A 27274-nucleotide genomic window follows, 5' to 3' on the forward strand; every position below is an offset into this window, starting at 1 on the left:
AAAAATACTCACGGGAATCTTCTGTTTAGAAAATCAATAACATCAGATAACAACCCAAAACTAGAATACAGGACAGAGAAACCACATATCAACAAAGATAGGGAAGTCACAAAATTTAATCAAAGCTAAAAACTAAAAATAGGGAAACAGAGACATCATTATGTTAAAGACAACAACATTAAAACAATAAAGAGGGACTTAAAAAATGTACTCATACATCTTTCATACAAAGAGGAAGTCAAGGCGATATAAAGAAATAAAAGACTGGTTTAAACATAGAAAAATAGGGGTAAATATGATGGTAACCACAAAGGAAATTAACAATCCTACACATCAAAATAAAAAACAAGAAAAACAAAGATTCAGAAAATACAATATCAACAACAATGAAACAGAGGAAAAGAAAATACACAACAAAAAACACCTAAGCACAGAAAATTAAGGGGAACAAAGAAACTGTCAACAACTCAAAACAAAAAAAAAGACAGTACTAAATTCTACCAATAATTCTATCAATAAATAGGCTAAATGTAAAGAGAATAAGTGCACCAATGAAGACACAGAGAGTAGCAGAATGGATAAAAACCATTATTTGTCTACATGCTGCCTGTAAGAGTCACACCTTAAAGACACAAACAAACTAAACTCAAAAGATGGAAAAAAATATACCAAGCAAACAACAATCAAAAAACAGCAAGAGTGGTAATATTAATTCCTAACATAATAGACTTTAAAGTTAAATCCACAGAAGGGATACGGAAGGACACGACAGAATGATTAAAGGGTCAATACACTAGGAGGTCATAACCACAATGAATATTTACACACCCAACAACATGGAACCAAAATACATTAAACAAACTCTACCAGCATTGAAAAGAGAAACAGACAGCTCCACAATAACAGAAGGAGACTTCAACATATCACTTTTGGTGAAGGACAGAACATCCAGAAAGAAGCTCAGTGAAGACACAGAAGATCTAAATGCCACAATCAACCAAGTTGACCTTATAGACATATACAGAACACTCCACCCAACAGCATACCTTCTATTTCAAAGCACATGGAACATTCTACAGAACAGACCAAGTATTAGGCCATAAAGCAAGCCTTAAAAGAATTCAAAGCATCGAAATATTACACAGCATCTTTCTGACGATAAAACCATAAAAGTAGAATCCAGTAACAGAAAAAGCAAAGAAAAAAATCAAACACATGGAAACTGAACAACACCTTGCTCTAAAACCACTGGGTTATAGAAGAAATTAAGGATGGAATAAACAAATTCATAGAATCAAATGAGAATGAAAACACATCCTACCAGAACTTGTGGGACACAGCTAAAGCAGTGCTCAGAGGTCAATTTATACAAATAAATGCACAAATACAAAAAGAAGACAGGGCCAAAATCAATGCACAACCCTACAACTCAAACAAATAGAAACAGAACAGTAAAAGAAACCCTCCAGCACCAGACAAAAGAAAATAATAAGAATTAGAGAAGAGTTAAATGAAATAGAGAAAGATAAACAATTGAAACCGTTAAAAGGACCAAAAGCTGGTTCTTCGAAAAAATTTACAGAACAGATAAACCACTGGCCAAACTGACGAAACAAAATCAGAAGAGGAAGCGAATAACCCCAATAAGAAATGGCATGGGTGATATTACAACAGACCAAAATGAAATTAAAAGAGTAATAACAGAATACTAAGAAAACTGTACTTTAACAAATTTGAAAACCTACAGGAAATGGACAAATTTCTAGAATCACACTACTTACCTAAAGTAGAAAAATGAAAAAAACATATAATAAAAGAGCAAATTGAAAAGCTAATTTAGAAACTCCCAACAAAAAAAAAACTCTGTTGCTGACAGGTTCACTGAAGAATTCCACCAAACTTTAAGACAAGAGTTAACATCACTACTACTAAAGTTATTTCACAGCACAGAAAAGGATGGAGACGTGGCCAAGATGGCTGACTAGGCAGAAGCTACCTCAGATCCCTCTTGCAACAAAGACTTGGAAAAACAAGTGAATCGATCACATACATGACAATCTACGAACCCGGACCATCAAACACAAATCTAAAGAGTTGACCTGAGTGACAGAGACTCAGCCAGCACAAGCAGGCTGCACACGAATGCGACTAACGAGAGAATGAGCAACCACAGGAAAGCAGCAACTGTTTTCGGAGGCTGGAGCCAACGTCCCAGTCAGAAAACCTTGGAGCCGGGCGTTGGACTGGGTGCAAGAGAGCTGAGCACGGCATCCTGAGACACCGCAAACACGGGAGGCAGCCCTAGCCCCCACAAGTGACCTCGGGGGAAACCCAGCCAGTGCATGCAGGCAGCACAGCGACGCGGCTGACAGGAGGAGAAGTCACCGGGAGGCAACAACTGGTTTTGGACCCTGAAGTGCGGCGTCCCAGCCGGGGAACCTTGGCACTGGGCTTTGGACTGGGAGTGGAGGAACTGACCAAAGCTTCTGAAACAGCACAAGCACAAGACGCAGGCCTGACCCTCAGGGGCAATCACTACCCAGCCAGCCCACACAGGCTACACGCCCCTCGGGAATCTCAGATAAAACAGTCATCACCAAGCAAGATAAGTAACTTTGTCTATATTCCTGGGTGCTACTCTCCCCTATGTATCTGATCCCTCCCCTCCCCTTCCCAGGCGGTTTCATTAACATTGGAATTTCCTGGGCCAGAGAGTGACGTGCTCTGTGGTTTTTTTGTTTGTTTGTTTGCTCTTTTTGTTTTTGTCTTTTCCTAACCCATTCTCCTGGCCTGAGAGAAGGAGCTACAAAAACCCCAGGGACCAAAAATCCTTCCCTGACTTCCCAAAATTGGACTAAAAATACAGAACCAGCTCCAGCCAAGCATATGAGATCCACAGTCTTGGGCTTTCATCCCTACAGGGAACAATGTGGCTATTATAATGCAAAGGCAATTCTGATAGTGATCTGACTGTAATTGTTTTACCGGATTACTGGAAAAACAAGTTTCCCAAGTCTGATATCTCTACCTATTAAACAGAGCCCTCACTAACCCACAACAGGGAACTGAGGGCTGAAGCTACACCCATACCACCTAGCCTCCTGCCATAGGGGTCTGAGGACAGTGACATCCACCAATCTGTAAAGGTACATGCATTGGGTGCCTAAGGTACAGCTGCAGAGCCCACCCACCAAAGTACTTTAGGAATAGAGACACACATACCTCACTGGCACGTGGGGGAAGCCTGTCAGCATCCTGCCCCCCCAGAGTATGACCTCCTGCTGTTACTAGAATCTGGTGCACACAACTATCACCACTACTCCTCTAAGTGAATAGGTGACAGTCTACACTACACACCTGCAGACCAAAAATCAGATTCTACTCAAGAATAGTGAATAGACTCTTAGGCTTATATATCTGGTAACAACCCAAACCAGCTAGTAATAGGACATAAGTGATTCAAAGGCTACAACAATCAAGACAGCGCACTCTAGTAGCTCATCTACGTATACTGAAAGAAAGCAAAAGAATACTCAGTGAGCAAATATAAAATAAACCATTACAATATCTTATACATGGCTTGGACACAACAGTCAATATCAAACCACATAAAGAAGCAGACCATGATTGCTTCTACAACTTCCCAGATAAAAGAATCAAAATCTCTCCCAAACAAAGATACAATCCTGGAATTGCCAGATGCAGAATATAAAAAACTAATTTACAGAATGCTTCAAGACATCAGGGATGACCTCAGAAATGAAATAAGGCAATCTATGGAAAAAGCCAAGGAACACACTCCTAAAGCAGTCCAAGAAATCAAAAAGATTATTCAAGAACATAGTGGAAAAATTAATAAGCTGCAAGAATCCATAGAGACACAGCATTCAGAAATCCAAAAGATTAACAGGAAAATTACAGATTTAGACAACTCAATATGAAGTCAGAGGAGCAGAATCGAGGAACTGGAATGCACAGTGGGGGAGATGGAGGATAAGGCAATTGACACCAATATAACTGGGAAAAACAAACAGATGAAAGAATTAAAAAAAATGAAGAAAACCTAAGAATCATGTGGGACTCTAACAAGAAGAATAACTTGCATGTGATTGGAGTTCCAGAACAGGGAGGGATAACAGAAGATACAGAGAGAATAGCAGAAGATCTGTTGACAAAAACTTCCCTGACATCATGAAAGATGAAAGGATATCTATCCAAGATGCTCATCGAACCCCATTTAAGATTGATCCAAAAAGAAAATCGCCAAGACATATTATCATCAAACTTGCCAAAACCAAAGATAAAGAAAAAATTTTAAAAGCAGCCAGGGAGAAAAGGTCTCCTACAAAGGAAAATCAATGAGTTCAGACTTCTCAGCAGAAACCATGGAGTCAAGAAGGCAATAGGATGACAAATATAGAGCACTGAAGGAGAAAAACTGCCAGCCAAGGATCATATATCCAGTAAAACTCTCTCTGAAAAATGAAACTGGAATTAAAACATTTACAGATATACACAAGCTTAGAAAATTTGCAAAAACCAAACCAAAGCTACAAGAAATACTAAAGGAAATTGTTTGGCCAGAAAATCAATAATATCAGATACCAGCACAACACAAGGTCACAGAACAGAACATTCTGACATCAACTCAAATAGGGAAATCACAAAAACAAACTAAAATTAATTTTAAAAAGAAAAAAATGCTCAAAACAGGGAATAATTGAAGTCATTATGTAAAAGATCACAATAATCAAAAAAAGGGACAAAATACAGTAGGCATAGAACTACCATATGCAGAGGAAAACAAAGCAATATAAGACGATACAAATTAGGTTTTTACTTAGAAAAACAGAGGTAAATATTAAGGTAACCACAAAGAGGTCTAACAATTCTATAACCCAAAATAAAAACCAAGACAAACATAACGACTCAGCAAACATAAAGTCAACTACTATGAAAATGAGGAACACACAATTTAAAAAGAAAAACATCTCAGCAAGAAAAAATTAGTGGAAAAATGAAACTGTCAACAACACACACAAAACCGCATCAAAGTGACAACACTAAACACATACTTATCTATAATTACGCTGAATGTAAATGGACTAAATGCACCAATAAAGAGACAGAGAGTGGCAGAATGGATTTAAAAACAAGATCCATCTATATGCTGTCTTCAAGAGACACACCTTAGAGACACAAACAAACTAAAACTCAAAGGATGGAAAAAAATATATCAAGCAAACAACAAGCAAAAAAGAGAAGGAGTAGCAATATTAATTTCTGACAAAACAGACTTTAAAGTTAAATCCACCACAAAGGATAAAGAAGGACACTACATAATGATTAAAGGGACAACTGACCAGGAAGATATAACCATATTAAATATTTATGCACCCAAAGACAGGGCTGCAAGATACATAAAACAAACTTTAACAGAACTGAAAAGTGAGATAGACACCTCCACAATTATAGTAGGAGACTTCAACACACCACTTTCGAAGAAGGATAGGACTTCCAGTAAGAAGCTCAACAGAGACACGGAAGACCTAATTGCTACAATCAACCAACTTGACTTCATAGACTTATACTGAACACTCCACCCAACAGCTGCAAAGTATACTTTTTTTTCTACTGCACATGGAACATTCTCTAGAACAGATCACATATTAGGTCATAAAACAAACCTTTGCAGAGTCCAAAACATCGAAATATTACAAAGCATCTTCTCAGACCACAAGGCCATAAAAGTGGAAATCAATAACAGAAAAATCAGGGAAAAGAAATCAAATACTTGGAAACTGAACAATACCCTGCTCAAAAAAGACTGGGTTATAGAAGACATTAAGGAGGGAGTAAAGAAACTCATAGAATGCAACGAGAATGAAAACACTTTCTATCAAAACCTCTGGGACACAGCAAAAGCAGTGCTCAGAGGTCAATTTATATCGATAAATGCACGCATACATAAAGAAAACATAGAGAAGAAAGAGCCAAAATCAGAGAACTGTCCCTAGACCTTCAACAAATAGAAAGTGAGCAACAAAAGAATCCATCAGCCATCAGAAGAAAACAAATAATAAAAATTAGAGCTAAACTAAATGAATTAGAGAACACGAAAACAATTGAAAGAATTAACAAATCCAAAAGCTAGTTCTTTGAAAAAATTAACAAAATTGATAAACCATTGGCTAGACTGACTAAAGAAATACAGGAAAGGAAACAAATAACCTGAATAAGAAAAGAGATGGGCCATGTCACAACAGACCCAAATGAAATTACAAGAATCATATCAGATTATTACGAAAAATTGTACTCTAACAAATTTGAAAACCTAGAAGAAATGGATGAATTCCTAGAAAAACACTTCCTACCTAAACTAACACAATCAGAAGTAGAACAACTAAATAGACCCATAAGAAAAAAAGAGATTGAAAAGGTAATCAAAAAACTCCCAACAAAAAAAAAGCCCAGGCCCGGACAACTTCACTGCAGAGTTCTACCAAACTTTCCGAGAAGAGTCAACACCACTACTACTAAAGGTATTTCAAAGCATAGAGAATGATGGAATACTACCTAACTCATTCTATGAAGCCACCATATCCCTGATACCAAAACCAGGCAAAGACACCACAAAAAAAGAAAATTACAGACCTATATCCCTCATGAACATAGATGCAAAAATCCTAAACAAAATTGTAGCCAGTAGAATTCAACAACATATCAAAAAAATAATCCACCACGATCAAGTGGGATTTATACCAGGTATGCAAGTTTGGTTTAATATTAGAAAAACCATTAATGTAATCCACCATATAAATAAAACAAAAGACAAAAACCACATGATCTTATCAATTGATGCAGAAAAGACATTTGACAAAGTGCAACACCCATTCATGATAAAAACTCTCAGCAAAATAGGAATTGAAGGAAAATTCCTCAACTTAATAAAGGGCATCTATACAAAGCCAACAGCCAACATAACTCTAAATGGAGAGAGCCTGAAAGCATTTCCCTTGAAAACGGGAACCAGACAAGGATGCCCTTTATCACCACTCTTACTCAACATTGTGTTAGAGGTCCTAGCCAGAGCAGTTAGGCTAGACAAAGAAATAAAGGGCATCCGGATTGGCAAGGAAGAAGTAAAATTATCTCTATTTGCAGATGACATGACCTTATACACAGAAAACCCTAAGGAATCCTCCAGAAAACTTCCGAAGCTAATAGAAGAGTTTGGCAGAATCTCAGGTTACAAGATAAACATACAAAAATCACTTGGATTCCTCTACATCAACAAAAAGAACATCAGAGAGGAAATCATCAAATCAATACCATTCACAGTAGCCCCCAAGAAGATAAAATACTTAGGAAAAAACTTTACCGAAGATGTAAAAGACCTGTACAAAGAAAACTACAAAGTACTAGTTCAAGAAACTAAAAGGGACCTACATAAGTGCAAAAACATGCCTTGCTCACGGATAGGAAGACTTAACATAGTAAAAATGTCTTCTACCAAAAGCCATCTATAAATACAATGCACTTCCGATCCAAATTCCAGTGACATTTTTTAATGTGATGGAGAAACAAATCTCCAACTTCATATGGAATGGAAAGAAGCCCCAGATAAGTAAAGAATTACTGAAAAAGAAGAAGAAAGTGGGAGGCCTCACTCTATCTGATTTTAGAACCTATTATACAGCCACAGTAGTCAAAACAGCCTGGTACTGGCACGACAACAGGCACATAAACCAATGGAACAGAATTGAGAACCCAGATATAAATCCATCCACATATGAGCAGCTGATATTTGACAAAGGACCAGTGTCAGTTAATTGGGGAAAAGATAGTCTTTTTAACAAATGGTGCTGGCGTAACTGCATATCCATTTGCAGAAAAATGAAACAGGACCCATACCTCACACCATGCACAAAAACTAACTCCAAGTGGATCAAAGACCTAAACATAAAGACTAAAACGATAAAGATCATGGAAGAAAAAATAGGGAGAACATTAGGAGCCCTAATACAGGGCATAAACAGAATACAAAACATTACTAAAAATGACAAAGAGAAACCCGATAACTGGGAGCTCCTAAAAATCAAACACCTATGCTCATCTAAAGACTTCACCAAAAGAGTAAAAAGACCACCCGCAGACTGGGAAAAAATTTTCAGCTATGACAACTCCGACCAGCACCTGATCTCTAAAATCTATATAATTCTGTTAAAACTCAACCACAAAAAGACAAACAACCCAATCAAAAAGTGGGCAAAGGAGATGAACACACACACTTCACTAAACAAGATATTTAGGCACCTAACAGATACATGAGAAAATGCTCTCGATCATTAGCCATTAGAGAAATGCAAATTAAAACTACGGTAAGACTCCATCTCACTCCAACAAGGCTGGCATTAATCCAAAAAACACAAAATAATAAATGTTGGAGAGGCTGCAGAGAGACTGGAACTCTTATACACTGCTGGTGGGAATGTCAAATGGTACAACCGCTTTGGAAATCTATCTGGTGTTTTCTTAAAAAGTTAGAAATAGAACTACCATACAACCCAGAAATCCCACTCTTTGGAATATACCCTAGAGAAATAAGAGCCTTTACACGAACAGATATATGCACACCCATGTTTATTGCAGCTCTGTTTACAATAGCAAAAACATGGAAGCAACCAAGGTGTCCATCAACGGATAAATGGATAAATAAATTATGGTATATTCACACAATGGAATACTACGCATCAATAAAGAACAGTGACGAATCTGTGAAACATTTCATAACATGGAGGAGCCTGGAAGGCATTATGCTGAGTGAAATTAATCAGAGGCAAAAGGACAAATATTGTATAAGACCACTATTGCAAGATCTTGAGAAATAGTATAAACTCAGAAGAATACATTCTTTTGTGGTTACGAGAGGGGGGAGGTAGGGAGGGTGGGAGAGGGTTGTTCACTGCTTAGTTAGTAGATAAGAACTACTTTAGGTGAAGGAAAGGACAATACTCAATACATGGAAGGTCAGCTCAACTGGACTGGACTAAAAGCAAAGAAGTTTCCAGGATAAACTCAATGCTTCGAAGGTCAGCGGAGCAAGGGCAGGGGTTTGGGGACTTTGGCTTAAGGGGACTTCTAAGTCAATTGGCAAAATAAATTCTGTTACGAAAACATTCTGCATCGCACTTTGAAGTGTAGTGTCTGGAGTCTTAAATGCTAACAAGCGGCCATCTAAGATGCATCAAGTGGTCTCAACCCACCTGGATCTAAGGAGAATGAAGAACACCAAGGTCACACAATAACTATGAGCCCAAGAGACAGAAAAAGCCACATGAACTAGAGACTTACATCATCCTGAGACCAGAAGAACTAGATGGTGCCCGGCCACAACAGATGACTGCCCTGACAGGGAGCACAACGGAGAACCCCTGTGGGAGCAGGAGAACAGTGGGATGCAGACCCCAAATTCTCATAAAAAGACCAGACTTAATGGTCTGACTGAGACTAGAAGAATCTCGGCGGTCATGGTCCCCAAACCTTCTGTTGGCCCAGGACAGGAACCATTCCTGAAGACAACTCATCAGACATGGAAGGGACTGGACAATGGGTTGGTGAGAGATGCTGATGAAGAGTGAGCCACTTGTAGCAGGTGGACACTTGAGACTGTGTTGGCATCTCCTGTCTGGAGGGGAGATGGGAGGGTAGAGAGGGTTAGAAACTGGCAAAACGGTCATGAAAGGAGAGACTGGAAGGAGAGAGCAGGCTGACTTATTAGGGAGAGAGTAAATGGGAATATGTAGTAAGGTGTATATAAGCTTATATGTGACAGACTGAGTTGATTTGTAAACTTTCACTTAAAACACAATAAAAATTATTTAAAAAAAAAAAAAAGGATGGAATATTCCCAAACTCATTCTATGATGCCAGCATAACCCTTATACTAAAACCAGGTAAAGGCACAAACAAAAAAGAAAATTACAGACCAATACCACTGATGAACTTAGGCACAAAAATCCTCAAAAAAATTCTAGCCAGTAGAATTCAACAACATATCAAAAAAAATAATTCACCATGACCAAGTGGGATTCGCACCACGTATGCAGGGATGGTTCAATGTTAGAAAACAATCAACCATACATCATATAAATAAAACAAAACACCAGAACCATATGATCTTATCAATTGATGAAAAAAGGCATTTGACAAAGTTCAATACCAATTCATAATAAGAACTCTATGTGAAAAAGAAATAGAATGGAAATTCCTCAACTTCAGATAGGGCATTTATACAAAGCCAACAGCCAACATCATCCTAAAAGGAGACAGTATGAAAGAATCCCCCTTGAGATCTGGTACCAGACAACGATGCCCTTTATCAGCACTGTTATTCAACACTATGCTGGAGGTCCTAGCCAGAGCAATTAGGCTAGAAAAAGAAATAAAGGGCATCCAAATTCACAACGAAGAAGGAAATGAAGACCTCTACACGGGGGGCCAAGGAGGCAGAGTAGTCAGATACTTCTGGTGATTCCTCTTATAACAAAGACATGAAAAACAAAAGTGAAACAATTATATCTATGACAATCTAGGAGCCCTGAACATCAAATGCAAACTTAGAAAATGGACTGAGCGGCAGGGAGAGGGAGAGGCAGTTCAGAAGAAGAAAAGAGTTCCTGGACATGCAACTCTGGGAACCCTCAAGCACTATGCCCTGAAGCGACTGCAGCAGGGCTCGCGGTGGCATTCCAGATGCAGTTTCCTGAGGGAGAGAGAGCCACCCACACAACCTACTCACACCTCCAGAACAAGAGAAGAATGGCGCTCTCAACAAAACCTAAGTACTTGCGTATATTTTATCGTGCCCCCAGCCCCAATCTGGTTTTAGTGGCTGTTGATTTCCCTGGACCTGAGATAGGTTCTGCTGAGCATCCTGAACCATTCTCCCGGCCTTAGAGAAGGAATAAATTCACAACTGAGGAAGAAGATAATCTGCCAGATCCACTAACCTGGGGAGTACAGGACAGAAGCGGCTCCTCTCCAGATACGAACACCTTTCCCTCCTGCATGGACCCTTACTGGCAGACTGCAACTGTTCCACCAGTGCAGTGGAGGGGTACATGTCTGATGTTTGAAGCAGGCCATGATTGCTTCAACAAGCTCTCAAAACACAGAATCAAGGGATCTTCTGAATGAAGGTGCCTTCCTGGAATTACCAGATGCAGCATACAAAACATTCATATACAGAACCCTTCAGGACATCAGGAAGGAGATCAGTCAAAATGCAGAACAAGATACAGAATACACAGATAAAGCAGTTGAAGAAATTAAGAAGGTTATTTAAGAACATAATGAAAAAAATTAATAAGCTACAAGAATCAATAGAGAAACTGCAATCAAAAATTCAGAACATTAACAATTACAGAATTGGACAGCTCAATAGAAAGTCAGAGGAACAGAACTGAGCAAGTGGAAGGAAGAATTAGTGTGACTGAAGATAAAACACTTGGCAACAATGTATTTGAAGAAAAATCAGATAAAAGAATTAAAAAAAAATGAAGAAGCCCAAAGAATCACGGGGGACTCCATCAAGAGAAATAACCTACAAGTGACTGAAGTACCAGAACAGAGAGGGATAACAGAAAATACACAGAGAATTACTGAAGATTTGTTGGCAGAAAATTTCCCTGACGTCGAGAAAGATGAGAAGATATCTATCTAAGATGCTCATCAAACTCCACATAAGGTAGATCTTAAAAGAAAGTTACCACACCATATTATAATCAAGCTTGCCAAAACCAAAGATAGAGAATTTAAAGAGCAGCTAGGTATAAACAAAAGTCACCTGCAAAAGACAGACAATAAGAATAAGCTCGGACTACCCAGCAGAAACCATTCAGGCAAGAAGGCAGTGGGATGACTTATATAACGCACTGAAGAAAAAAATTGCCAGCAAAAAATCATATATCCAGCAAAACTGTCCCTCAAATATGAAGGTGAAATTAGGACACTTCCAGGTAACATAAGTTTAGGGAACACAGAGGTAGAACTAAATAAATCCTTAACAAAAGAAGAGATAGAAAAGGTAGTTTAAAAAAACTACCATCAAAAAAAAGCCCTAGCCCTGACAGCTCCACCGGAGAGTTCTACCAAACTTTCACAGAAGAGTTAATACCATCACTACTAAAGGTATTACAGAGCATAAAAAAAGATGGAATACTCCCAAACTCATTCTATGAAGCTAGCATATCCCTCATACCAAAACCAGGTAAAGGCACGACAAAAAAAAGAAACTTACAGATCTATATCCCTCTTGAACTTAGTTGCAAAAATCCTCAACAAAATTCTAGCCATTAAAATTCAACAACATATTTAAAAAAATAATTCACGATAACCAAGTGGGCTTCAAACCACATATGCAGGGATGGTTTAACATTAGAAAAACAATTAACGTAATCCATCATATAAACAAAAGAACCACTTGATCTTATCAATCGATGCAGAAAAGGTATGTGACAAAGTTCAACACCCATTCATGATGAAAACTCTTAGAAAAATAGGAATGGAAGGAAACTTCCTCAACATAATAAAGGGCATTTATACATAGCCAACAGCCAATATCATCCTAAATGGATAGAGTCTGAAAGCATTCCCCTTGAGATCGGGAACCAGACAAGGATGCCCTTTATCACCACTCTTATTCAACATTGTGCTGGAGGTCCTAGCCAAAGCAATTAGGCTAGATGAAGAAATAAAGGGCATCCAGATTGGTACGGAAGAAATATCTATATTTGCAAATGACATGATCTTATACACAAAAAACCCCTAAGGAATCCTCAGGAAAGCTACTGAAACTAACAGAAGAGTTCAGCAGAGTCTCAGGATACAAGATAAACATACAAAAATCAGTTGGATTCGTCTACACCAACAAAAAGAACATCGAAGAGGAAATCACCAAATCAATTTCATTTACAGTAGCCCCCAAGAACATAAAATACTTAGGAATAAATCTTACCAGAGATGTAAAAGACTCATACGAAGAAAACTACAAGAAACTACCGAAGAAAACCAAAAGAGAGCTACGTAAGTGGAAAAACATACATCGCTCATGGATAGGAACACTTCTCATTGTAAAAATCCCTATTCTACCAAAACTGATCTATAGATACAATTCCAATTCACATTCCAACGATATTTTTTAATGTGATAGAGAAACAAATCACCAACTTCATATGGAAGGGAAAGAGTTCCCGGGTAAGTAAAGCATTACTGAAAAAGAAAAACAAATTGGGAGACCTCACACTACCTATTTCAGAACTTATTATATGTCACAGTAGTCAAAACAGCCTGGTACTGGTACAACAACAGATACATAGACCAATGGAACAGAATTAAGAATCCAGACATAAATCCATCCACATACAAGCAGCTAATATTTGACAAAGGACCAAAGTCAGTTAAATGGGGAAAAGACACTCTCTTTAACAAATGGTGCTGGCACAACTGGATATTCATCTGCAAAAAAATGAAACAAGACTCATACCTCACCCTATGCCCAAAAGCTAACTCAAAATGGATCAAAGACCTAAGTATAAACTCTAAAACGATAAAGATCATGGAAGAAAAAATAGGGACAACATTAGGAGCCCTAACGCATGGCATAAACTTGACTAACAATGCACAAACACCAGAAAAGAAACTAGATAACTGGGAGGTCCTGAAAATCAAACACCTATGCTCATCCAAAGACTTCATCAAAAGACTGAAAAGATTACCCACAGAATGGGAAAAAGTTTTTAGCTATGACATTTCCAATTCACATCTGAACTCTAAACTCTATATGATACTGTAAAAACTCAACTACAAAAAGACAACCCAATTAAAAAATGTGCAAAGGATATAAACAGACACTTCATTAAAGAAGACATTAAGGTAGCTAACAGATACATGAGGAAATGCTCACGATCATTAGCCATTAGAGAAATGCAAATTAAACCTACAATGAGATTAAATCTCACTCCAACAAAGCTGGCGTTAATCCAAAAAACAGAAAATAACAGATATTGGAGAGGTTGTAAAGAGACTGGAACACTTATACAGTGCTGGTGGGAAAGTAAAGTAAAACCACTCTGGAAATCAATTTGGCGCTTCCTTAAAAAGCTAGAAATAGAACTACGATATGATCTAGCAATCTCGCTCCTTCGAATATATCCTAGAGAAATAAGAGCCTTTACACAAATAAATATATGTACAGCCATGTTCACCGCAGTACTGTTCACAGTGGCAAAAAGATGGAAGCAACCAAGGTGTCCACCAACAGATAAAGGAATAAATTATGGTACATTCACACAATGGAATACTACTCATCAATAAAGAAGAATGATGAATCCATGAAACATTTCATAACATACAGGTATCTGGAAGGCATCATGCTGAGTGAAATTAGTCAGTTGCAAGAGGACAAATATTGTACAAGACCACTATTATAAGAACTCGAGAAATAGTTTAAACAGAGAAGAAAATATTCTTTGACAGTTACAAGAGTGGGGAGGGAAGGAGGGAGAGGGATATTCACTAATTAGATAGTAGACAACAACTATTTTAGGTGAAGGGAAAAACAACACACAATACAGGAGAGTTCAGCACAACTAGACTAAATCAAAAACAAAGACATTTCCAGATAAAGGGAATGCTTCAAAGGCCAGCATAGCAGGGGTGGTGGTTTGGGGACCATGGTTTCAGGGGACATCTAGGTCAACTGGCATAATAAAATCTATTAAGAAAACATTCTGTATCCCACTTTGGAGAGTGGCTTCTGAGGTCTTAAATGCTAGCATATGGCCATCTAAGATGCATCAATTGGTCTCAACCCACCTGGAGCAAAGGAGAATGAAGAACACCAAAGACACAAGGTAATTATGAGCCCTAGAGACAGAAATGGCCACAAAAACCAGACAATCCTTCAGCCTGAGACCACCTAAATGGTGCCAACCCAAAACTGATGACTGCCGTGACAGGGAACACAACAGAGAACCCGTGAAGGAGCAGAAGAGCAGTGGGATGCAGACCTCAAATTCTTGCAAGAAGACCAGCCTTAATGGTCTGATTGAGATTAGAAGGACTCCGCAGGTCATGTTTCCCACACGTTCTGTTAGCCCAATAGAGAAACCATTCCCAAAGCCAACTCTTCAGACAGGGATTGGACTGGAGTATAGGGTAGAAAATGATACTGGTACAGAGTGAGCTTCCTGGATCAAGTAGACACATAAGACTATGTGGGTAGCTCTTGTCTGGAGGAGAGATGAGAAGGCATAGGGGGTCAGAAGCTGGCTAAATGGATATGAAAATAGAGGGTGGAGAGGAGTGTGCTGTCTCATGGGGGGGCAACTAAGAGTATATAGCAAGGTATATATGAATTTTTGTATGAGAGAGTGACATGATTTGTAAACTTTCACTTAAAGCACAAAAAATTCAAAAAAAAAATACAAGTATCCCTATTCGCAGATTATATGATCTCACACACAGAGAACCCCAGGAATCTATAAGAAAACTACTGGAACTAACACAATAGTTCAGCGAAGTATCAGGATACAGGATAAACATACAAAAATCACTTGGATTCCTCTATATAAGCAGCTCATATTTGACAAAGGCCCAAAATCTGTTCATCTGGGAAAAGACAGTCTCTTCAACAATTGTGCTGGCATAACTGGATATCCATCTGCAAAAAATTGAAACACGACCCATACCTCACACCATGCACAAAAACTAACTCAAAATGCATCAAAGACCTGAATATAAAATCTAAAACGATAAAGATCATGGAAGAAAAAATAGGGACAACGCTAGGAGCCCTAACACGTGGCATGAACGGTATACAAAACATAACTAACAATGCACAAACACCAAAAGAGAATTTAGGTAACTGGGAGATGCTAAAAATCAAACATTTATGCTCACCAAAAGACTTCACCAGAAGAATACAAAGGTAACCTACAGACTGAGAAAAATTTTGGCTATGACAAATCTGATCAGCGTCTAATCTCTAAGATCTAAAAGATATTGCAAAACCTCAACAACAAAAAGACAAATAACCCATTTAAAAAATGGGCAAAGGATATGAACAGGCACTTCTTAAAAGAAGACATTCAGGCAGCTAACAGATACATGAGGAAATGCTCATGATCATTAGCCATTAGAGAAATGCAAATCAAAACTGCAATGAGATAGCATCTTGCCCCAACAAAGCTAGCATTAAACCAAAAAACACAAAATAATAAATGTTGGAGAGGTTGTGGAGAGACTGGAACATTTCTGCACTGCTGGTAAATGTAAAATGGTACAGCCACTTTGGAAATCAATTTGGTGCTTCCTTAAAAAGCTAGAAATAGAAGTACTATACAGTCCAGTAACCCCACTCCTTAGAATAAATCCTAGAGAAGTAAGAGCCCTCACACGAATAGATATATGTACATCCCTGTTTACTGCAGCACTGTTTACAATTGCAAAAAGATGGAAACAACCTTGATGGCCATCAGCGGACAAATGGATAACCAAATTATGGTATATTCACATAATGGAACACTATGCAATGATAAAGAACAACGATGAATCCATGAAACATAACATGGAGGAATCTGGAAGGCATTATGCTGAATGAAATTAGTCAATCACAAAAGGACATTGTATAAGACCACTATTATAAGGACTCAGGAAAAGGTTTAAACACAGAAGAAAACATTCTTTGATTGTTAGGAGGGAGGGAAAGAGCAGGGTATTCACTAACTAGATAGTAGACAAGAATTACCTTAGCACGAAAAGAGAGAGTGGAGAGAAGGAGTGCGCTGTCTCATTGGGGGAGAGCATTAGGAATACATAGAAAAAAAAAATACACAGCAAGGTGTATATAAATTTTTGTATGAGAGACTGACTTCATTTGTAAACTTTCACTTTCAACACAATAAAAAAAAAAATATACTCCAAAACTGTAAAAAAATAAACAGGAATTATCTTAGGTGAATGGAGGGACAACACACAGTACAGAGGAAGTCAGCACCACCGGACTACACCAAAAGCTAAGAAGCTTCCAGAACACAACCAAACACTTCAAGGGACAGAGTAGTAGGGGCGAGGGGCTGGGGACCGTGGTTTCAGGGGACATCTAGGTCAACTGGCATAATAAAGTTTATTAAGAAAATGTTCGGCATCCCACTTCGGTGAGTGGCATCTGGGGTCTTAAAACCTAGCAAGCCACCATCTGAGATGCATCAATTGGTCCCAACCCACCTACAGCAACGCAGAATGAGGAACACCAAAGACATAAGGAAAATATTAGCCCAAGAGACAAAAAGAGCCACATGAACCAGAGGCTCCATCAGCCTGAGACCAATACAACTAGATGGAACCAGGCTATCACCAATGACTGCCCTGACAGGGAACACAACAGAGAGTCTCTGATGGCGCAGGAGAAAAAGTGGGATGTAGAACTCAAATTCTAGTAAAAAGTCCAGATTTTATGGTCTGACTAAGACTGAAGGCATGGCCCCCAGACTCTCGGTTAATCAAGAACTAAAACCATTCCCAAAGCCAACTATCCAGACAAATAATGTAGTGGACATAAACTGATACTTGTGAACAGCATGCTTCTTAGTTCAAGTAGATACACGAGACTAAATTTGTAGCTCCTGTCCAGAGGCAAGATGAGAACGTGGAAAGGGATAGGAGCTGGTTGAATGGACAAGGGAAATCCAGCGCGGAAAGGAGCAATGTGCAGTCACATTATACGGATACCAACTAGGGTCACATAATAATGTATGTATTAATGTTTGTATGAGAAACTAACTTGAGCTGTAAGCTTTCCCCTAAAGCACAATTAAAAATAATAAAAAATTTCTGAAACTAAAAATATTCAAAAAATAATTGTACTTTCATAGACTACAATGAACAATCCAAAAAGGAAATTAACAAAACAATTCCATTAACAATAGCATTAAAAAAATAAAATAAAACTCTTAGGTACAAATTGAAAAAAGTACAAGATGAGTATGCTGAAAATTATAAAATGTTGCTGAGAGAAATTAAAGATCTAAATAGATGGAGAAACATTCTATCTACATGTAGTGGGAGACTGTGGTAAGATTTAAATTCTGAACAAACTGATCTACAGATTAAACACAATTCTTATCAAATTTCAGCAAGCATTTTAGTAAAGTTGATAAACTGATCCAAAACTGTATAGGCAAATGCAAGGACCAAGAATACTCAAAATAATTTTGATAAAAAACAAGAAACTTGGAAGACTTTACCCAACTATAAACAGGGCTTCCAACTTTCATTCTTGTTCAAACTCCAGGTAGGAATTTACATTTCTAACAAGTTCCCTTCTGAGAATTTGCATTTCCACCCCAGATTTACTGAAATCAGAACCTAAAGTTTAACAAGATCCCCAGGTGATTCTTATGTATATCTTTCTGGAAACTTGCTAGAAATGCAAATTCTCAACAAGGGTTACAATCTGAAGGAACCAATTGGAAGCCCTGCTATAAAGCTATGGTAATTAAGACAGTGTGGTGCTAGTGTAAGGATACTTATATCAACAAAAAAGAATTGACATGAACGTAGATGCAAAAATTCTCCACAAAAATTCTAGCCAATAGAATTCAACAACATATCAAAAAAATAATTCACCACGACCAAGTGGAATTCATACTAGGTATGCAGGGATGGTTCAACATTAGAAAAACAATTAATGCAATCCACCACATAAATAAAACAAAAGACAAGAATCACATGATTTTATCAATTGATGCAGAAAAGGCATTTCACAAAGTTCAACACACATTCCTAATAAAAACTCTCAGCAAAATACGAATAGAAGGAAAATTCCTCAACATAATAAAGGGCATTTATACAAAGTCAACAGCCAACATCACCCTAAATGGAGAGAGCCTGAACACATTCCCATTGAGATCAGGAACCAGACAAGGATACCCTTTTTATCACCACTCTTATTCAATATTGTGTTCGAGGTCCTACCCAGAGCAATTAGGCGAGATAAAGAAATAACGGGCATCCAGATTGGCAAGGAAGAAGTCAAAGTATCTCTATTTGCAGATGACATGATCTTATACACAGAAAACCCTAAGGAATCCTCCAGGAAACTACTGTAACTAATAGAAGAGTTCAGCAGAGTATCAGGATACAAGATAAACATGCAAAACCAGTTGGATTCCTCTACACCAACAAAAAGAACATCAAAAAGGAAATCACCAAATCAATGCCATTTACAGTACCCCCAAGAACATAAAATACTTAGGAAGAAATCTTACCAGAGATGTAAACAACTTATACGAAGAAAACTACAGCATACTTCTGCAAGAAACCAAAAGAGACTTATGCAGTGGAAAAACGTACCTTCCTCATGGATAGGAAGACTTAACACTATAAAAGTGTCTATTCTACCAAAAGCGATCTATACATTTAATGCAATTCCGATCCAAATCCAAATGACATTCTTTAACAAGATGGAGAAACAAATCACCAACTTCATATGGAAAGGAAAGAGGCCCCGGATAAATAAGGCATTACTGAAAAAGAACAACAAGTGGGAGGCCTCACTTTACCTGATTTTAGAACCTATTATACCACCACAGTAGTCGAAACAGCCTGGTACTGGTACAACAACAGCTACATGGACCAATGCAACAGAATTGAGAATCCAGACATAAATCCATCCACATATGAGCAGATGATATTTGACAAAGGCCCCAGAACAGTTAACTGGGGAAAAGACAGTCTTTTTAACAAATGGTGCTGGCATAACTGGATATCCATCTGCAAAAAAAATGAAACAAGACCCACACCTCACTCCATGCACAAAAACTAACTCAAAAATGGAATGGCATAAACAGTATACAAAACATTATTAAGACTGCAGAAAAAAAACTAGATAAATGGGAGCTCCCAAAAATCAAACACCTATGCTCATCCAAAGACTTCACCAAAAGAGTAAAAAGACTGCCTACAGGCTAGGAAAAAGTTTTTAGGTATGACATTTCCGATCAGCGCCTGATCTCTAAAATCTACATGATACTGCAAAAAGACAAATAACCCAATTAAAAAATGGGCAAAAGATATGAATAGACACTTCACTAAAGAAGACATTCACGTAGCTAACAGATAAATAAGAAAATGCTCACAATCATTAGCCATTAGAGAAATGCAGGTCAAAACTAAAATGAGATTTCATCTCACTCCAAAAAGGCTGGCATTAATTCAAAAAACACAAAATAATAAATGTTGGAGAGGCTGTGGAGAGATTGGAACACTTCTACACTGCTGGTGGGAATGTCAAATGGTACAACCACTTTGGAAATCGATTTGGTGCTTTCTTAAGAAGTTAGAAATAGAACTACCCTACAATCCAGCAGTCCCACTCCTTGGAATATATCCTAGAGAAATAAGAGCCTGTACACAAACAGATATATGCACATCCATGTTTATCGCAGCACTGTTTACAACAGCAAAAACATGGAAGCAACCAAGGTGCCCATTAACGGATGAATGGATAAATTATGGTATATTCACACAATGGAATACTACGCATCAATAAAGAACAGTGAGGAATCTCTGAAACATTTCATAACGTGGAGGAACCTGGAAGGCATTATGCTGATTGAAATTAGTCAGTTGCAAAAGGGCAAATTTTTGTATAAGACCACTATATAAGAACTTGAGAAATAGTTTAAACTGAGAAGAAAACATTCTTTTGTGGTTACGAGAGGGGAGAGGGAGGGAGGTTGGGAGAGGGGTATTCACTAACTAGACAGTAGATAAGAACTACTTTAGGTGAAAGGGAAGACAGCACACAATACAGGGGAGGTCAGCACAATTGGAATAAACCAAAAGCAAACAAGTTTCCTGAATAAACTGAATGCTTCGAAAGCCAGCATAGCGGGGGAAGGGGTCTGGGGACCATGGTTTCAGGGGACATCTAAGTCAATTGACATAATAAAATCTATTAAGAAAACATTCTGCATCCCACTTTGAAGAGTGGTGTCTGGGGTCTTAAACACAAGCAAGCAGCCATCTAAGATGCATCAATTGGTCTCAACCCACCTGGATCAAAGGAGAATGAAGAATACCAAGGACACAAGGTGATTACAAGCCCAAGAGACAGAAAGGGACACATGAACCAGAGACTGCATCATCCTGAGACCAGAAGAACTAGATGGTACCCAGCTATACCCAATGACTGTCCTGACAGGGAACTCAACAGAGAACCCCTGAGGGAGCAGGAGAGCAGTGGGATGCAGACCACAAATTCTCATAAAAAGACCAGATATAATGGTCTGACTGAGACTGGAAGGACCCCGGTCGTCATGGCCCCCAGACCTTCTGTTGGCCCAGGACAGGAACCATTCCTGAAGCCAGCTCTTCAAACAGCAATTAGAGTGGACAGTGGGTTGGAGAGGGATGCTGGTGAGGAGTGAGTTTCTTGGATCAGGTAGACACTTGGGACTGTGTTGGCATCTCCTGCCTGGAGGGGAGATGAGAGGGTAGAGGGGGTTAGAAGCTGGTGACACGAAAAGAGAGAGTGGAGGGAGAGAGCCAGCTGCCTCATTAGGGGGAGAGTAATTGGGAGTGTGTAGCAAGGTGTATATAGGTTTTTATGTGAGAGACTGACTTGATTTGTAATCTTTCACTTAAAGCACAATAAAAATTATAAAAAAAAATAATAATTGAGAGTCCAGAAATAAACCCTTACATTTACGGTCAACTGGTTTTAAACAAAAGGGCCAATGTGATTCAAAGGGGAAAGAAGAGTCATTTCAATAAATGGTGCTGGGACAAGAATAAATTTAGACCCTTACTTCGTATCATATAAAAAATTTAACTCAAAATGGATCACAAACCTAAATGTAAAAGAGTCAAACCTATAAGCCTCCATGAAGAAAACACAGGACAAAACATTTGTCAGTCTGTTTTATGCAAAGAGTTCTTACATTCGACACCAAAGCATGATCAATAAAAGTAAAATCTGGTAAATTGTATTTCATCGAAATTAAACACTTTTAAAACATTTACACAGATAAATAAAACAATCTTTGATGGTTATGGGGGAAGGAATGGGGGAGGGCAAATCACTAGACAGACAAGTATTAACTTTGGTGAAGGGAAAGACAACACACAATATAGGAGCAGTCAGCACCAACTAGACCAAGGCAAAGTCACAGAAGCTTCCTAGAAATATCCAAAAAAAAAAAAAAATCACCTATATGAAACCAAACAGTCAACAATTAGTTTAAAACAAAGATGAAAATATAAGGAGGGCAGAGAAACTAGATTAATGGAAATGGAGTAACCAGAATGGAAATAATGAGTATGTCTACGAATTGTGAAAAACATAACCACTGTCAGTGAACAATTTGTGTAGAAATTATTGAACGGGAACCTAAATTATTGTGTAAAACCTTCACCAAAAACACAATAAAATATTTCAAAAAAAGGAAAAAAAAAAAAACACTTTTACCCATCCAAAAGGCACAGGGAGAAATAAAAAGACAAGTCACAGACTGGAACAAAGTATTTGCAAATCATATAGCTGATAAAGGACTTGAACCTGGAATATATAAAAACATTCTTCCAACTAAAATACCCAATTTAAAAAATGGGTAAAAGCTCTGTAATAGACATTTCAGCAAAGAAGATATACAAATGAGCAACATGCACACAAAAAGATGCTCAACATTATTAGTCAAGAGGGAAACGGAAATAAAACCACAAAGAGATACCACTACACATCCACTAAATGATTATGACCAAAAAAACATTTGACAATGTCGAGGATGTGGAGAACCTGGAAACCTCAAACATTGCTGATGGTAATGTAAATGGTGCAACTGTGTAGGAAAACAGTTTGGCAGTTACTTAAGAAGTTATACATAAAATTATAAGATCAGAATTCCACTCTTAAATATCTACCCAAGGATCATGAAAATATATGTCCACACAGAGTTGTACACAAATGTTCAGAGCAGCATCACTCATACTAGCCACAAAGTAGAAATAATACAAACATCCATCAACTGGTGAACAGATGAACAAAATGTGGTATAACCATACAATGAAATGTTATTCTGCAATAAAAAGAAACAAACTACTGGTAACACAGTTCAATACCAATGAACCTCAAAAACTTTAGGCTAAGTGAAAGGAGTCAGATGCAAAAAGACTACATATTGTACAATTCTATTTACATGAAATTTCCAGAAGCAGCAAATCTGTAGAGAAAGCTGATCGGTGGTTGCCTAGGGCTGGCAGTGGGAGAGGGGATAGACAGCAAGTAGCCAGGAAGGATCTTGAGTGACAGAAAAGTTCTAAAATTGGATTATGGTGATAGTGGCACAGCTTTTTAAATTTATTTTTTAAAAATCATTGACTTGTACTCTTACAACGGGTAAATTTTATGGTTTGTATATGACACTTCAATAAAACTTAAAAAAAAGTCAAGGTCATGAAGGACAAAGAAAGACTGAGGAACTATTGCAGATTAAAGGATGCTAAACAGAAATGACAACAAAATGCAATGCATTCTGGGTTCGATCCTGATCTGGGGGGAAAAAATAGCTATACAGGGTATTATTAGGACCACTTGATAAAATTTGAATATGAACCATGGATTAGATAATAGTGTTGATGAATCAATGTTAAATTTCCTGATTTTCATTATTGTTCTCTGGTTATGTAAGAAAATGTCCTTATTCTTAGGAAATGCACAGTGAAGGAGTTAGAGGTAAAAGGCACAAAATATCTCCAATCTACTTTCAAATGCTGCAGAAAAATATAACATGCAAATATGTATATATGGAGAAAGCATAAATGATAAAGCAAATGGGCCAAAATGTAAACCATCTGTGAATCTGGGTCAAGGACATATGAAGTTTCTTGAACTATCCTTTCAATTTTTCTCTCAGATTTGCAAGTATATGAAAAGTAAAAGTTACAAAGAATAACAACAAAAACACTAATACAGGTGGAAGGATGTAGGTGCAGGTATAGATACGACAAGCAGCATAAGTATGCAATTAATTAATAATGCAAGATCTTAAAGTCACTAGCACATATCCCTTGAAAACAAACCAAACAAAAACCAACTCCCCTTCTTCCCCCCAGACCTATATTCATAAAGATACATTAGACTAGATATTCTAAAATCCTAACAAGCTCTAAAATGTGATGGTTTATTACCACTTCTCTAATACCACTCTTTCTTTCCTTCTTTTCTAACACAGACATGACCTCCAGGCTGAGGACCAAACCACCTTCCAGGCCTAAGCTGGACTGGCCATGCCGCCCAAACAACTATCTCCCCAGGGGGTTATCCTGGGAGCTCAAGCTTAAAAATTAAAAAGAAGATTTAAGACCTACAAACACTGGCTTCTCAGTTAACGTAAGTACTCCTGAACCAGCAGCACATCTTAATGTACGTTCACATTTTTCTGACTGATCTGAAACAATAGTGGCCAGGAATAAGAACCCTCATAAACTCACAGGCCCAGGGCAGCTGGCCTGATTACAAACAATATCTGCCTGTTTTCTCCTTTCTCCCTCTCTTTCCTCCACTCCCTGGAAATGCTACTGTCTTTACCCTAGTCTCCTTTGGCAATGTCCCTCTCCCTTACTCTAATCTGCCTTACTATATCCCTCACAGTATACATCAGACTTCAAAATAACTCATTTATTTATTTTGTGTTTCTATTTCTTTCTCTCTCATGTTTTAGTCCGTAAATAAGCAGATTGTGAGTGGTGGGACTTGGGGTGATTTCTTTCTTCTTTGTATAACTACTTGAACTTTGTATAATGATCCATTCTATAGTGTTTTAACCAAAAAATTTAAAAAGCACTATGCTTTTAAAAGTCCCTAATTCTAGCACATTGATTCATCTTTTGTATTCTCTCTCTCTTCCTTTTATTAAAAAGAAAATTATTTCCAAGTGCCCTTCCCTAGCGAATGATTTTAACTAATTTTGTTTTCTCTTATCAGTGGTCCTCTGTCAGAAAAAAAAGAAAACCCTCCCCACCTCTTAAGAAGCAACAGGAACAGACATAATGGGGCAGAGAACAGTGAGGATATGGCGAAGCTATGACCAGGCCACAGATTAAAGAACTAAGCCCTGTACTTTTTTATTCTCTACTATCGTGGACTATCCGTTAGCAAGTCTCTCACCAGAAAGATGTCTGCGTAGCCAGCCAAGGACTCCACCCCTTCCTGGATCCGTGCTCCTCCAGAATCATTTAGTCCAATCACTGGTGCCCCCACTGTCAAGGCCTGGTCCATGATCTGAGACAGCATAAAAATCTTTTGTGAGACAACTACTCCTGTTATAAAAAGCAGCGTTCACGAAGCACCACAGTGTTTTCTAGAAAATGTTCTGAGTGCACTTTTCAAAATAGGAGGCAGTAACACTGGTTTCATTCCTCATGATGACTGGGCACCTCCATCAAAGACAGAGGACCACATATTTTAAAAGCTGACTAAAGCCTCCAAACACCAAACAGCCACAGCACTTCCTACTAGCAGGGGGTAAGACTGATCATGGCCACCATTTCTAGAATGGCTGGCCCAGGAAGCAGCACTTGTAATATTTTTCAGCAGCAAGTTACTCATCTGGAAGAACTGATAAAAGACAGAACGGCAAAGTAGCATTTGCCTGGCAGCAGATGTTAACCCATATGTTAACCTGAGGCCAGTCCAGGCCTGCTTTTACGTCTAATGTGACAGATTTTTCTTAAGGGGCAGTGGTTCTGGCAGCATAATGAGCAGCATTCCTACAGCCCTTGACAGTCCAAAAAGCACTTTTATTTCCATTATCTCATTCAACGTTCATAATAGAGGCAGCAAAAAAGAAAAATCAGGAAGGTTTAAGTTAAGTGATTAGCCAAAGGTCTCAGGAATAATGCATAGCAGGGCCCTGTCTAGAATCCGGGTGCTCCATTACACAAGGATGCTCTGCCCAGCTGTTAACAGTCAACTCTACCTTTAATTCCAAAATTCTCTACATATGAGGTACACTTTTATTCTGATCTCCAGGGCATCTAATTTCTAACAGTATTTTTAAAATACCATCACATGATCCTTGCACTGCTCTTTACCTTTTAGCATCTGGACTCTCTCCCCTAGACCAGGGGTTCCTTACCTGGGGTCATCAGACCCCAAGGAGTCTATGAATAAATTTCAGAGGGTCCATAAACTTGGATGGGAAACATGAAAATCTCTGTCTTTACTAAGGTTTGCTTATCTTTAGCCTTTCCTTCAATTACGAGTATAGGCAAAAAGCCACAGTAATACTACAAATACCTGTGACTTTGTCATTGATACAAGTCACAGATATTTTTAAGTACTATTAAAATTACTGCAGATATTGTGAGATACCATTTTCACTCAATCCTGCTTCGAAAACACAGTAGTTACGAGATCTACTGCTAAATCTTATTACTTAATACATTAATAAAGAAGCACATAGATTACTATATTACAATCACAGTTTTTCAAAAATATTCTTAATCCTTTGTAACCTTCATATTTTATTTTATGCATGTAAAATCACTGCTCTGAGATGAGGGTCCAAGCTTCATCAGCCTGCCAAAGGGATTCATGGTACAAGAAATGTTTAAAAAAAAAAAAAACCTGCCCTGGACTGAAGGCACCTTCAGGTCAATGCCTCCTCTTGCCCACCTCTGCTTCATGCCAAGTACCCAGCTCAGTGTCTTGCGCCCCAAGGATACTTAATATGCATGCTATGACTAATAATAAAAAAAAAAAAAAATAGGACGGGGTTTATTCCCAGGCCTCCAACTGGTTTTCCCTAGTTTGGTCATGGCCAAGGAAATGACACCAGAACAGACCCGAATTTATAAAATTTGGTTGAATTGGAATGGAAACCCTGTTGGCATAGTGGTTAAGTGCTACGGCTGCTAACCAAAAGGTCAGCAGTTCAAATCCACCAGGTGCTCCTAGGAAACTCTATGGGGCAGTTCTACTCTGTCCTATAGGGTTGCTATGAGTCAGAATCCACTCAACAGCAATGGGTTTTGAGTTTTGTTTTGTTTTTTTTGAATGGGAAAAATTACATGTCGTAGCCCTGCTAGAAACCTCATCTCCCTCTTACAAAACAAGGGCAGCATATGTGTTGCACAGCAATCAAATCTCTTGCCCATAGGATTTTGAGCAGAGTCAGAAACAGCAATGTCCTACTCAAAGATGGGAGCC

General features: G+C 38.2%; 1 protein-coding gene across 5 annotated transcripts in view; it reads right to left on the reverse strand.

Annotated features, from left to right (window-relative positions):
* PCCB (propionyl-CoA carboxylase subunit beta) overlaps positions 1 to 27274 on the reverse strand; it is a 221736-nt gene that overhangs the window by 164748 nt on the left and 29714 nt on the right. For all 5 annotated transcript variants that reach the window (XM_010599497.3, XM_010599496.3, XM_064277283.1 and 2 more), the window contains one exon: positions 25232 to 25345. In XM_010599497.3, the coding sequence (XP_010597799.3) occupies positions 25232 to 25345 (114 nt within the window). The remainder of the gene's footprint in view (positions 1 to 25231; positions 25346 to 27274) is intronic.

This window comes from Loxodonta africana, chromosome 26 (assembly GCF_030014295.1).
Source record: "Loxodonta africana isolate mLoxAfr1 chromosome 26, mLoxAfr1.hap2, whole genome shotgun sequence".
Lineage (NCBI taxonomy): Eukaryota > Metazoa > Chordata > Mammalia > Proboscidea > Elephantidae > Loxodonta > Loxodonta africana.